The sequence below is a fragment of the Manis pentadactyla genome, chromosome 9, assembly GCF_030020395.1.
Source record: "Manis pentadactyla isolate mManPen7 chromosome 9, mManPen7.hap1, whole genome shotgun sequence".
NCBI classification, from domain to species: Eukaryota; Metazoa; Chordata; class Mammalia; order Pholidota; family Manidae; genus Manis; species Manis pentadactyla.
In genome coordinates, this window is record NC_080027.1 from 15,096,936 (window position 1) to 15,110,807 (window position 13,872).

Genomic DNA, 13,872 nt, shown 5'->3' on the forward strand with positions numbered 1-13,872 from the left:
GTATATTACAAAGCAAACTGCAAATAGCACTATGCTGTTTGATTTTGTTCACATCTCTCTTCAAATGATATTATATGCTGATGTACAAATAAACAGAAACACAGCTTTTTATAAACTGGTTTTAGGATTATTTACATATAAATCTCCTACAAGTCAGGCGAATTATTTTTGTTTCATTTCAATTTCCTTATATTTTATTGGAATATGGTTGTTTTTGTATATTTTACACGCAGTTTTGGTTTTGTTTCTCTAAACTTGAAAAATGTTTTAGTCCTCTTAACAGTGAAATCACCATACTCATTTTTAAAAAGCTTCTGTTAAGATTGAATAGAAATTAACAGTTCATACTAAATAACTGTAGGTACTGTAAACTCAAAATTGATTTCACTTCCTGTTATAGTCCATGATTCATTCTTTCAGGATCTTTTGTGGGTTTGCTGAGCTCTTCTTATCGAAATTCGATTTAATTTCTTCAACAGCATTTAGCTGGTGTTCACACCATGCATCTCAGAGTTGTTACAAGGTCATATAATTTGAGTTTAATCACACTGGTCCATCTTTGGGCCTATCTAGACAATCTTGCACTGGAATCTGCACTGTCCTACGTCTTCATTATATTGGCACAGCTCAGGGCATGTCTCCTGGAGACAAATTCAAACTGTGAGCTGTACACTGCACATAGAAAACTTCTGGATTCTTGGCCAAACTTCAAACTTCATGCTTATCTGCCTTTTATTTAGCAAGCATATTAGCTCCATCATCACAGGCTTGCCTTCAGTAGTCTTTTAAGTTAATGTCTAAGATGAAAAGTTTTTTCCAGCTCTCTTAATTCAAAACATGTACTTTAAAAAGGTGTAAATCCAATGAAACACTCATTATTTAGACTTGTTTTTCTTCTCTGGGTGTGCAATGACACACATAATAAATGTTGGTTGTTATCTTCTGACTATGGTACATTCTAGTTGAACTATCTATTTAAGAAATTTTATATATGATTTCATCTCTTATTACCCATTACATCTGTTTGAATCCTCTATCCTACATAGTAGTCACTAGTTTCATTATTTTTTGTCCTAATTACACATTTGATATCTTCTCCAAATTTGAAATAATAATCACTAAAGTTAGAAATTTTCCATTGCATTTTGTAAACATTGTGTGGATGGTGCCAACCATCAGTAGGCTTGGCTAAATATTGGACACATCACATTACCCTTTCAAGAACATTACAGGGATGCGCCATACCATCTTTTTATGGTATTAATCAGCTGTCTGTTGTTTGTTTGACCTCTCCCTCCCTAACTGTATGTATCACTCGGTGTGCAGTTCTTCATGATTGGCAATTAAATCTTCCTTTTGTAAAGAACATGAAGCTGCAGGGATTTCAAGACTGTTCCAGTTGTGGATTTGGTGAGAATACTATTCCTTCTCATTTTCATTGTTTTGATAAGTAGTAACTAAATTTACTGAACAAAGACGGTGGCGTCCCGTTGGTGAACTGGAGGTAGGTGAGTTGCAAGAAGACTGCTGACTTCTACTGGGTCATTCTTTAAGATGCAAACAGACCACTTCTTGGAAGATTTTTTACTTTTTCGCCCGTCATCTTTCTTTTCTTTCTGTGTGCCACTTCAGTATTCATTTTCTTGACTTACACGTATTTTCAATAATCTAGGGATTAAAAAGTAAAATTATATTCAAAGTGTACAAAATTAGAATATATTTTCATCAAAACTAAACAGCTAATTCAAAAAATTTGAAGAAAACAAAAGTAGCTTGCAGATATAATTTCAAAGTTTTTTCCTAGATATACAGAACTATTAATATTAAAGTCAAAGCATGAATAATAATTCATGAATATAACATCTTAAGTCAAAGTAACTCAAAAGCTGAGAATTTTAACATCATTGATGATGTAAAGCTTTTGAGTATTTTCATAAAAATAGGCTACCCACAATTCAAATATTCAGTGTCTATTTAGTTGCCAACATAAAGTTGGTTCTTTACACAAGCTCCACCTAGATCTATGTTGTCCTATACAGCAGGCATGAGCTACGTGTGGCTGCTGCGTGCTGGGAACGTGGGTAGGCCACGGTTGGATGTGCTCTAAGCGTAAAATACACATATTTTGGAGATACAGTATGAAAGGAGAATGTAAAATATCTAACAAATAATTTATTACATATTGAAATGGTAATATTTTGGATATACTGTGTTAAATATATTAATTTCACCTGTTTCTTTTTACTTTCTTTTAACGTGCTACTAGAAAATTTTGGATGGCCCATGTGGCTCTTGTCTTTCTACTGGGCAGTGCCGGTCTAGACCTACACATATACAAATTCAAGAGTAACAGGAATCAGAGCACAGGTGCATGTCTTGCAGATACTGTACTAACTTACTAATGCCTTCAGACACACACCGTGACACATGCACAGATGCAAGAAAACTGATACTTGGCATACTGGGAGTCAATACTCTGTTATGTAAGAATTTATTTGAAAGTTATTAATTTGTCCTTTCCTCTTACCTAAGTCCTTCTGCTGTTCACTTCTTCCCCATATTCCGAAGCAGTGTCTGTTTCTGATGTCAGCAGTGGCACAATCCGCAAACCTTTAGATTCAGGTGGCCTTTGCTTCCGAGACAGAGCAAGAGATGTGGAAAGCATTTCCCTGGTGGCCAAACGGTGTCAGTCACAGAGCGGATGATGAGGGCTATGGGTCACACTCTGCCATTGCTCAGTGGCAGAGGCCCCAGTGTCTGTAATAAACCATCTGCCCTGTGCATTTGTGATGATGAGGGTCCCCTGAAGTGCAAGGCCCAGGGCAGGAGCACTTCTGCCTACATCTAAGAGCAGTACTGGTTGGTGGAGATACGTCCTCTTGCAGAATTTTTGGAAAGCAATGTGGCCACATCAATGAACCACTGGTAAGCAGCCCCACTCTTGCCAACTATGGCCTATAGACACTACAGCACCCTTGGGAAGGTTATCAATAGCTACGAGCACATGGCCAATCCTGCAAAACAGATTCTTAACTTGGGGACACACCCGAATCACTTGAGACACCTAGTCCTAGTACACCTGCCTGGCTTCTCCACTTCAGAGCTATTAAATTTGATTCTTTAGAGAAGGTGCCCAGACATATATATTTTGAAAAAGCTCCTTAGATCATATTAACATACCTTCTGACTAAATCTTATGAATCTAAAAGAAAAAGCGTTCAGTTAATAGATTATATTCCATTATAAACTCCCAGGCCATGTTCAAATTTTATTTTTCAAATTTTACTTTAAGTAAGGGGACTTTTGAAATCCATAATGCAGAAAAACAGTTCAGAACATATGATTAATTCAAACTAAAAGAGTCGTACTGATTTCTCTGGACGATGCAAGAATGCTTAAGCAAGTTCATAGGGTAAACTACGTCATGGAGAACTGACTTAGTCTACTTAAGATAAACCGATCGAGAAGCATCCCGAGTTAATACACTAACACAAGGCATTCTTTGACTTACTATTCATAAGAGCAATAAATGAAGTTACATTTAAGAATCAAAAGAGCAGTTTTCCATCATTTAGTGTGAATTATTTTGTACAAAACACGGAAACTTGCTTAAGAAATGTGGATAATTAGGTGTTTGTCGACCTTTCACACTGCAATAACTCCCCAAAGTGTGAGCCACAGGAGGTACTTACTTCTGACAGCCTGGTTTCTGAGCACGTTTCTCATGCTTCTCTTTTTCTAGGTCCTTTATGTTTCTCTCTGTGACCAGCTGCTGTTCAGGAACCGTTGGAACCCCCATGGCTGCTGCAAATTTTGCTGCCCCTTGGCCAGTCAGAAAGCAATGAGATGTCTTGAGCCAGAAAAAGTGGAAAAATGGTCAGTTTTTTGAAAAAGTTGAAATCCTTTTAACTGTTCCAACTGTGTGGAAATAATTACTTCTCTCTGGATACAAAGTCTCAGAAATGCAAATCCCTGTCTTGCTTTTCCAAATGTTGAAAAGAATGTGGTTCTCTGAGTTTTCTTATTTTCAAAAAACCCAAGAATGATGGAATATTACTAGGAAAGTGACTTACATATGATCTTAAATTTAGAGAACTTAATCCATTTTTATTTAACACGCACTGTTAAACAGTTGGTCTGTTCAATTTCTGTGCATTATGCTGTATGTGTTGAGTGAAGGCTGAAGACAACACAAGAAGATAATGGGAAAGCAAAGTAACCACTGGGCAAGTGATTACTAGTCAAATTATACCATCAACAGAATGAGAGTTTTGGCTTATTTAACTTAAATAACATTCCTTCTGTTGTTTTATATAATTTCAGGAGAAGAGTGATCTCAAGTATCTCCCCACATTCAGAGCCCTTTTTTTTTGTTACATTAATCTATAATTACATGAGGAACATTATGTTTACTAGGGTCCCCCCTTCAACAAGTCCACCGCACAAACCCCATTACAGTCACTGTCCATCAGTGTAGTAAGATGTTGTAGAACCACTACTTGTCTTCTCTGTGTTGCACAGCCCTCCCCGTGCCTCCCACAACATTATACATGCTAATCATAATGCCCCCTTTCTTCTTCCCTGCCCTTATCCCTCCCTTCCCTCCCATCCTCCCCAGTCCCTTTCCCTTTGGTAACTATTAGTCATTCTTGGGTTCTCTGAGTCTGCTGCTGTTTTGTTCCTTCAGTTTTTCTTTGTTCTTATACTCCACAGATGAGTGAAATTATTTGGTATTTGTCTTTCTCCACCTGGCTTATTTCACTGGGCATAATACCCTCTAGCTCCATCCACGTTGTTGCAAATGGTAGGATTTGTTTTTCTTCCTATGACTAAATAATATTCCATTGTGTATATGTACCACCTCTTCTTTATCCATTCATCTACTGATGGACACTAGGGTTGCTTCCATTTCTTGGCTTTTGTAAATAGTGCTGTGATAAACATAGGGGTGCATCTGTCTTTCTCAAACTGGGCTTCTGCATTCTTAGGGTAAATTCCTATAAGTGGGATTCCTGGGTCACAGAGCCCTTTTAATCACTGATGTACAGCATTAACAATTCCTTAGGAAAAGGAGACTTTATTCACACCTACCTGTTCCATAACGAGCCGTGCAAGTTTAATGGGATTTGCAATACAGCGGACTGCAGACACAGCTCCTGCAGACAGGTCTTTTCCATTCATGATACTAGCATCCATTTCAACTTCACCATTTACATTCAAGACAGACCCACGACCTAAAGCAAAGATGATGAAAGCAGGAATTAAGACTTTAGAAATGGCTTCCAAGTTTCCTCTAAGCTGCCTACTTTAATTCATCCTCTATTCCATTGCCAGAGGAACATTTTTAAAAACACAAATCTGACTTGGCACCCCATTACCTACAAAATAAAAAGTACAAAGCCCTTCCTGATTTGGCCTCTGACTTTTTCCAGCTCCACCTCCTCAGCTACGTTTTACTGAGGTATTAGGTTGCCCTGAAAGTACCACAAGCTCTCACTACTCTGCGCCCTTGCGTTTGCTGTTCTCTTTACCACTAGCACTTTCTCCAGTTTTCTCTGCCTAGATAATGCCTATATGTCTAGATACTCTTAACCTCTTTGTGCCTATTTCCTCATTTGTAAAATGAGTAAGAACAAAGCTCAAGAATATTTAAAGGGTAATAAAAATATCCAGCACCAAACAAGGTAAAATTTACGATGTCTGGTATCCAGTAAGAAATTACCAGGCACATGGACCCAAGCAGAACTTCCAGAGATGAAAAAAAAGTCTGAAACAAAAAATAAGCTGATGGGATTAAAACCAGATTAGATACTGAAAGAGAAAAGATGAACGTGAAGACACAGCAATAGAAACTATCCAGAAACAAAAAACTGAGGAAAAAAATGAACAGAGCATCACTGAGCTCAGGAGCAATTTTCAAGCAGCTCAAAATATGTGTTCTTGGAGTCCCCAAGAGAAGAGGCGAGACAGAGGGACAAGAAAATATTCAAAGAAATAATGGATAGAATTTTTTCAAATGTGATGAAAACTATAAATTCAGATCCAAGAAACTTAATAAACTCTAAGCCAAAGAAACATGAAGAAAACTACACCAGGCACATCATGATCAAACAGCTTAGTGCTAATAAGAGAAAACCTTAAAAGCAGCCAGAGAAAGATACATTAGGTTGAGAGGAAAAGATAAGAATGATAATGTACTTCTTATCAGAAGAAGACAAGCCAGGAGACTGTGGAGCAGTATCTTTAAAGCCCTAAAAGAAAAAATTTGATACCCAGTGAAAGTATCTTTCAAAAGCCAAAACAAAGACTTTTTCAGACACACAAAAGCTGAAAGAATTCATCAGTAGCATATGCACAATACAAGAAATGTTATTAAAGGAAGTCTTTCAGGCAGAAGGAAAATGATATCAGAGAGCAATCAGGATCCATACAAAGGAATGAAGGGCACTGGAAATGGCTAGTATGTAGATAAACAGAAATAACTCTTCCTTTTATTTTTACAATATCTTTAAAATATAACTGTTTATGTGAAAAATAACAACAAGGTATTGGGCAATATATAACATACACAGAAGTAAAATACATGACAACAATAGCCCAAAGGCTAGGAAAGGGGAGACAGAAGTATGCTGTCACAGGGCTCTTGCACTGGGCATGAAGTGCAATGTTACCTGAAGGTGAACTGTGATAAGTGAGAGATGTACACTATAAATCCTCAACTCCTAAAGAAGCCTAACTACTAAGCTAGCAAAGAAGGTAAGATGGAATCGTAAACAGCATTCAATCATTCCAAAAGGTGACAGATGACAGAAAAGAGGAAAAAGGCACAATGAATAGATTGGACAAACAAAACAACTAGCAAGATGATAGACTTACACCTCACCATATCAATAATCACATTAGATATAAATGATCTAAACATCCCAATAAAAAGCAGAGATGGTCAAACTGTATGACAAGGTAAGATACAGCTAGGTGCTGCATATAAGAAATCCACTTTAAATATACAGACATAAATAGGTTAAAAGTAAAAGAATGGGATTATACCATGCTAAAGTGAACCAAAGGAAAGCTGGAGCAGCTATATTAATATTGGGCAAAGTATACTTCAAAATAAGGTACATTTAATAATAATAATGACACTGAGTAATGATAAAGGGTCAATTCATCAAGAAAACAACAATCTATGCACCTAACAGCAGTTTCAAAATACACAAAGCAAAACTGATAGAACTCGAAGGAGAAATTGACAAATCCACAATTATAATTAAAGACTTCAGTACTCCTCTCTCAGTAATCAATAGAAATAGACGAAAATCCAAGATTCAGAAGATCCGCACAACAGTGTCAACCAGCCTTACCTCACTGAGGTTCACCGAGTTTTCCATCTGACAACCCCAGACACATACATTTTAAGTGCAAATGGGATATTCACCAAGACAGACCATATTCTGGGCCAAAAAAAAAACCTCACAAAATTTAGAAGAATGTAAATCACACGAAGTATATCCTTTGATCATAACAGAAATAAACTAAAAATCAGCAACAAAGAGATATTTGGAAAAGCCACAAATATCTAGAAATTAAGCATTACACTTCTAAATAACCTATGGTGCAACGAGGAAGTCACAAGGGAAATTAGAACATATCTTGAAGAGAATAAAAATGAAAAGGCAAAAACTTGCAGGAACCAAACAAAGCAGGACTTAAAGTAATATTTGAAGCATTAAATGCTTGTATTAAGAGAAGAATATCTTCAAATTCATGATCTAATAGGGAAAAGAATTGCACATTATTAAGCTGAAGTAAGGAAGTCATGAAGAGAAATCAGGGAAATTCAGAACTGAAAATGAGCAAGAGGAAAAAGAAAAAAACAGAAAATCTACAAAAACTTCCCCAAACCCCAAGCTAGTTCTTTAAAAAGAGCAATAAACTTGGTAAACTCTAAATAGATTGGCCAAGGAAACAAAACAAGAACAAATTACAAAGATGAAGAATGAAAGAGGGACCCTCTCTACTGGCTCTGCAGACATTAAAAGAATAATAAGGAAAAAAAAAGAATAATGAAGTAATTTTATGCGTATAAATGCAGCATGTTATACAAAATAGAAACATTCCTTGAAAGACACACTGAACAAAGCTCAAAGAAGAAACGGATAACTTGAATATTTCCATACATATTAAATAAGTTGATGTCTTCACTAAAAGTTTTCCATCAAAACAAAACAAAAATAAACAAAAGGCTCCAGTCTCAGACAGCTTCACTGGCAAATTTTACCAAACATTAAAAAAAAAATTACCAGTCTTATACAAACTCTTAAGAAAAAAAGGAGCGACACTTTCCAATACATCCTATGAAGTCAGCATTAGCCTCTTATCAAAACAAGAGAGATGTTACAACTATGGGCCAATATCCACCACGAACATAGATGCAAAATCCTCAGAAAAACACTATCAAAGCAAAACAGATAACACATAACAACAAAATGGTTAGTCCAAGGATGCAAAACTCAGGAACCAATCAATCAATCAAATCAATCAAAAAATCAATCAATATTTACCATTTTAACAGACAAAAGAAAAACCTTATAGTCATCCTTGTAGATGCAGAAAAAGTATTTGACAAAATTCAACATCCATACATTATAATAAAAATCTCCGGAAACTAAGAAGGGAACTTCTTAACCTGAGAAACAGTATCTATAAAATCCTACAACCAACACCATACTTAATGGTGAAAGACAGTGCTTTCCACCAAGATTAGGAATAACACAAGGATGTTTGCTCTCACTACTCCTATTCAACATAATATTGAGGGGTTTAGCCAGTGCAATAAGGAAAGGACTTAATGAAGAAATAAAAGGCATAAAGACTGGAAATGAATAAAATCTTCTGTAGATAACACTTACTATACAGCAACAGTAATTAAGACGGTGAGACAGTCCTAGATCGATGGAGCAGAATAGAGAACTCAGGAACAGACCCACAGAAATATACAGTAAACTAACCTTTGACAAAGGAACTGTAATATTGTGATTTATAATAAATACATATTTTGGTTTCTGTTCAAGGTTCCTGGCTTACAGCTCCCAAAAGCCTTGGACTAAGGGATACGAGCCATGGGATCACCTATTGTTATATTTGGTCTTCTGTCCTCAGTTCTATAATTGCTTCAGAGCCATAAAGATGAATGGACATCTTATGCAAAACAAACTGCTTTCAACCACAATAGAGTTTCTGTTAATGAGGAGATTCTTGGAAATCCCCTAAAGATGAAGGGGGGGACCAGTTGCTAGGGGAACAACCCAAGAATACAGCTTTAGAACTTTAAATCCCACCCCGGATTTCCTGGAAGGGGAGGGGAGGGGAATTAAGTCAATCACCAATAGTCAGCGACTTAGTCATTCCTGCCTATGTTATGAAACTTCCATAAAAACCCAAAAGAATGGGGTTCAGAGCACTTGCAGGCTGGGGAACCAGAACACTTCCACATGCCCCATGCCAGCCTCCAAATTCCAAAGGGAAAGAAGCTCCTTTGTTTGGGACCTCAACCTCTGTTACCTCTTCATCTGGCTGTTGATTCATATCCTTTAATATCCTTTGCAATAAACTGGTCACTTAGTGAGTGAACTGGTTTCCTGAGTTCTGTGAGCTGCTCCAGCAAATTAATGAAACACCGGGAAGGGGTCCTGGGAACCTCTGGTTTATAGCTAGTCTGTCAGAAGCACAGGTAACAACCTGGACCTGTGATTGGCATCTCAAGTGCAGGGAGGTCTTGCGGGGATGAGCTGTTCACCTGAAGCTGTCTCCAGGCAGCTGGTGTGCGAATGGAGCTGAATTGTTAGGACACTCGGCTGCTGTAGGAGCCTTGTTTGGTGATGTGGGAAAAGCCAAGCACATTGGAACTGGTGCAGAATCTTCAGAGCCGAGGCAATGCAGTGGAGCAAAGATAAGCCTTCTCAACAAACGGTGCTTGAACAACTGGGCCTCCATATGCAACAAAATGAATGTAGACACAGACCTTATACCCTTCACAAAGATTAATTCAAAACGGATCATGGACCTAAATGTAAAGTGCAGAATTGTAAGACTCCTAGAAGATAGCATAGGAGAAAATCTAGATGAACCTGAGGTTTACTTTTTTTTTTTGGTGTCATTAATCTACAATTACAGAAAGAACATTATGTTTACTAGGTTCTCCACTTCACCAAGTCCCCCCCACATACCCCTTCACAGTCACTGATCATCTGCGTAGTAAGATGCTGTAAAATCACTACTTGTCTTCTCTATGTTGCGCAGCCCTCCCTGTGCCCCCCACGCACTATACTTGCTAATTGTAATGCCCTCTTTCTTTTTCCCCGCCCTTATCCCTCCCTTCCCACCCATTGTCCCCAGTCCCTTTCCCTTTGGTAACTATTAGTCCATTCTTGGGTTCTGTGATTCTGCTGCTGTTTTGTTCCTTCAGTTTTCCTTTGTTCTTATACTCCACATATAAGTGAAATCATTTGGTACTTGTCCTTCTCTGCTTGGCTTATTTCACTGAGCATAATACCCTCTAGCTCCATCCATGTTGTTGCAAATGGTAGGATCTGTTTTTTTCTTATGGCTGAGTAATATTCCATTGTGTATATGTACCACATCTTTATCCATTCATCTACTGATGGACATTTAGGTTGCTTCCATATCTTGGCTATTATAAACAGTGCAGCGATAAACATAGGGGTGCACCTGTCTTTTTCAAACTGGAGTGCTGCATTCTTAGGGTAAATTCCTAGAAGTGGAATTCCTGGATCAAATGGTATTTCTATTTTGAGCATTCTGAGGAACCTCCATACTCCTTTCCACAATGGTTGAACTAGTTTACATTCCCACCAGCAGTGTAGGAGGGTTCCCCTTTCTCCACAACCTCGCCAACATTTGTTGTTGTTTATCTTTTCGATGATGGCGATCCTTACTGGTGTGAGGTGATATCTCATTGTGGTTTTAATTTGCATTTCTCTGATGATTAGCAATGTGGAGCATCTTTTCATGTGCCTGTTGGCCATCTGGATTTCTTCCTTAGAGAACTGTCTATTCAGCTCCTCTGCCCATTTTTTAATTGGATTATTTGCTTTTTGTTTGTTGAGGCATGTGAGCTCTTTATATATTTTGGATGTCAATCCTTTATCGGATCTGTCATTTATGAATATGTTCTCCCATACTGTAGGGTACCTTTTTGTTCTATTGATGGTGTCCTTTGCTGTACAGAAGCTTTTTAGCTTGATATAGTCCCACTTGTTCATTTTTGCCTTTGTTTCCCTTGCCCGGGGAGGTATGTTCATGAAGAAGTCACTCATGTTTATGTCCATGAGATTTTTGCCTATGTTTTTTTCTAAGAGTTTTATGGTTTCATGACTTACATTCAGGTCTTTGATCCATTTGGAGTTTACTTTTGTGTATGGGGTTAGACAGTGATCCAGTTTCATTCTCTTACATGTAGCTGTCCAGTTTTGCCAGCACCATCTGTTGAAGAGACTGTCATTTCCCCATTGTATGTCCATGGCTCCTTTATCATATATTAATTGGCCATAAATGTTTGGGTTAATGTCTGGAGTCTCTATTCTGTTCCACTGTCTGTGGCTCTGTTCTTGTGCCACTACCAAATTGTCCTGATTACTGTGGCTTTGTAGTAGAGCTTGAAGTTGGAGAGCGAGATCCCCCCCACTTTTTCTTCCTTCTCAGGATTGCGTTGGCTATTCAGGGTCTTTGATGGTTCCATATGAATTTTTGAACTATTTGTTCCAGTTCATTGAAGAATGCTGTTGGTAATTTGATAGGGATTGCATCGAGTCTGTATACTGCTTTGGGCAGGATGGCCATTTTAACGATATTAATTCTTCCTAGCCAGGAGCATGGGATGAGTTTCCATTTGTTAGTGTCCTCTTTAATTTCTCTTAAGAGTGTCTTGTAGTTTTCAGGGTGTAGGTCTTTCACTTCTTTGGTTAGGTTTATTCCTAGGTATTTTATTCTTTTTGATGCTATTGTGAATGGAATTGTTTTCCTGGTTTCTCTTTCTATTAGTTCATTATTAGTGTATAGGAAAGCTACAGATTTGTGTGTGTTAATTTTGTATCCTGCAACCTTGCTGAATTCTGATATTAGCTCTAGTAGTTTTACAGTGGAGTCTTTAGGGTTTTTTATGTACAATATCATGTCATCTGTAAATAGTGACAGTTTGACTTCTTCTTTACCAATCTGGATTCCTTGTATTTCTTTGTTTTGTCTGATTGCCGTGGCTAGGACCTCCAGTACTATGTTGAATAACAGTGGGGAGAGTGGGCATCCCTGTCTTTTCCTGATCTCAGAGGAAAAGCTTTCAGCCTCTCACTGTTCAGTATGATGTTAGCTGTGGGTTTATCATATATGGCCTTTATTATGTTGAGGTACTTGCCCTCTATGCCCATTTTGTTGAGAGTTTTTATCATGAATGGATGTTGAAATTTGTTGAATGCTTTTTCAGCATCTATGGAGATGATCATGTGGTTTTTGTCTTTCTTTTTGTTGATGTGGTGGATGATGTTGATGGACTTTCGAATGTTGTATCATCCTTGCATCCCTGGGATGAATCCCAGTTGGTCATGGTGTATGATCCTTTTGATGTATTTTTGAATTCGGTTTGCTAATATTTTGTTGAGTATTTTTGCATCTACGTTCATCAGGGATATTGGTCTGTAGTTTTCTTTTTTGGTGGGGTCTTTGCCTGGTTTTGGTATTATTGTGATGTTGGCTTCATAGAATGAGTTTGGGGGTATTCCTTCCTCTTCTATTTTTTGGAAAACTTTAAGGAGAATGGGTGTTATGTCTTCTCTGTATGTTTGATAAAATTCCGAAGTAAATCCATCTGGCCCAGGGGTTTTGTTCTTGGGTAGGTTTTTGATTAACGATTCAATTTCGTTGCTGGTAATTGGTCTGCTTAGATTTTCTGTTTCTTTCTGGGTCGGTCTTGGAAGGTCGTATTTTTCTAGGAAGTTGTCCATTTCTCCTAGGTTTTCCAGCTTGTTAGCATTTAGTTTTTCATAGTATTCTCTAATAATTCTTTGTATTTCTGTGGGGTCCATCGTGATTTTTCCTTTCTCGTTTCTAATTCTGTTGATGTGTGTTGACTCTCTTTTTCTCTTAATAAGTCTGGCTAGAGGCTTATCTATTTTGTTTATTTTCTCAAAGAACCAGCTCTTGGTTTCATTGATTTTTTCTATTGTTTTATTCTTCTCAATTTTATTTATTTCTTCTCTGATCTTTATTATATACCTCCGTCTGCTGATCTTAGGCCTCATTTGTTCTTCTTTTTCCAATTTTGATAATTGTGACATTAGACTATTCATTTGGGATTTTTCTTCCTTCTTTAAATATGCCTGGATTGCTATATACTTTCCTCTTAAGACTGCTTTTGCTGCATCCCACAGAAGTTGGGGCTTTGTGTTATTGTTGTCATTTGTTTCCATATATTGCTGGATCTCCATTTTAATTTGGTCATTGATCCATTGATTATTTAGGAACACGTTGTTAAGTCTCCTTGTGTTTGTGAGCCTTTTTGCTTTCTTTGTACAATTTATTTCTAGTTTTATACCTTTGTGGTCTGAAAAGTTGGCTGGTAGGATTTCAATCTTTTGGAATTTACTGAGGTTCTTTTTGTGGCCTAGTATGTGGTCTATTCTGGAGAATGTTCCATGTGCACTTGAGAAGAATGTGTATCCCGTTACTTTTGGATGTAGAGTTCTATAGATGTCTATTAGGTCCATCTGTTCTAGCGTGTTGTTCAGTGCCTCTGTGTCCTTATTTATTTTCTGTCTGGTGGATCTGTCCTTTGGAGTGAGTGGTGTGTTAAAGTCTCCC

At 37.5% G+C, this 13,872-nt stretch overlaps 1 protein-coding gene across 5 annotated transcripts in view; it reads right to left on the reverse strand.

The window, feature by feature from the left end:
* Positions 1–13,872, reverse strand: part of LOC118932320 (isoaspartyl peptidase/L-asparaginase-like) — a 39,579-nt gene that overhangs the window by 14,096 nt on the left and 11,611 nt on the right. For all 5 annotated transcript variants that reach the window (XM_036925748.2, XM_036925739.2, XM_057506994.1 and 2 more), the window contains exons 3-4: positions 5,092–5,234; positions 3,693–3,850 (exon numbers count right to left, since the gene is read on the reverse strand). In XM_036925748.2, the coding sequence (XP_036781643.2) occupies positions 3,693–3,850; positions 5,092–5,234 (301 nt within the window). The remainder of the gene's footprint in view (positions 1–3,692; positions 3,851–5,091; positions 5,235–13,872) is intronic.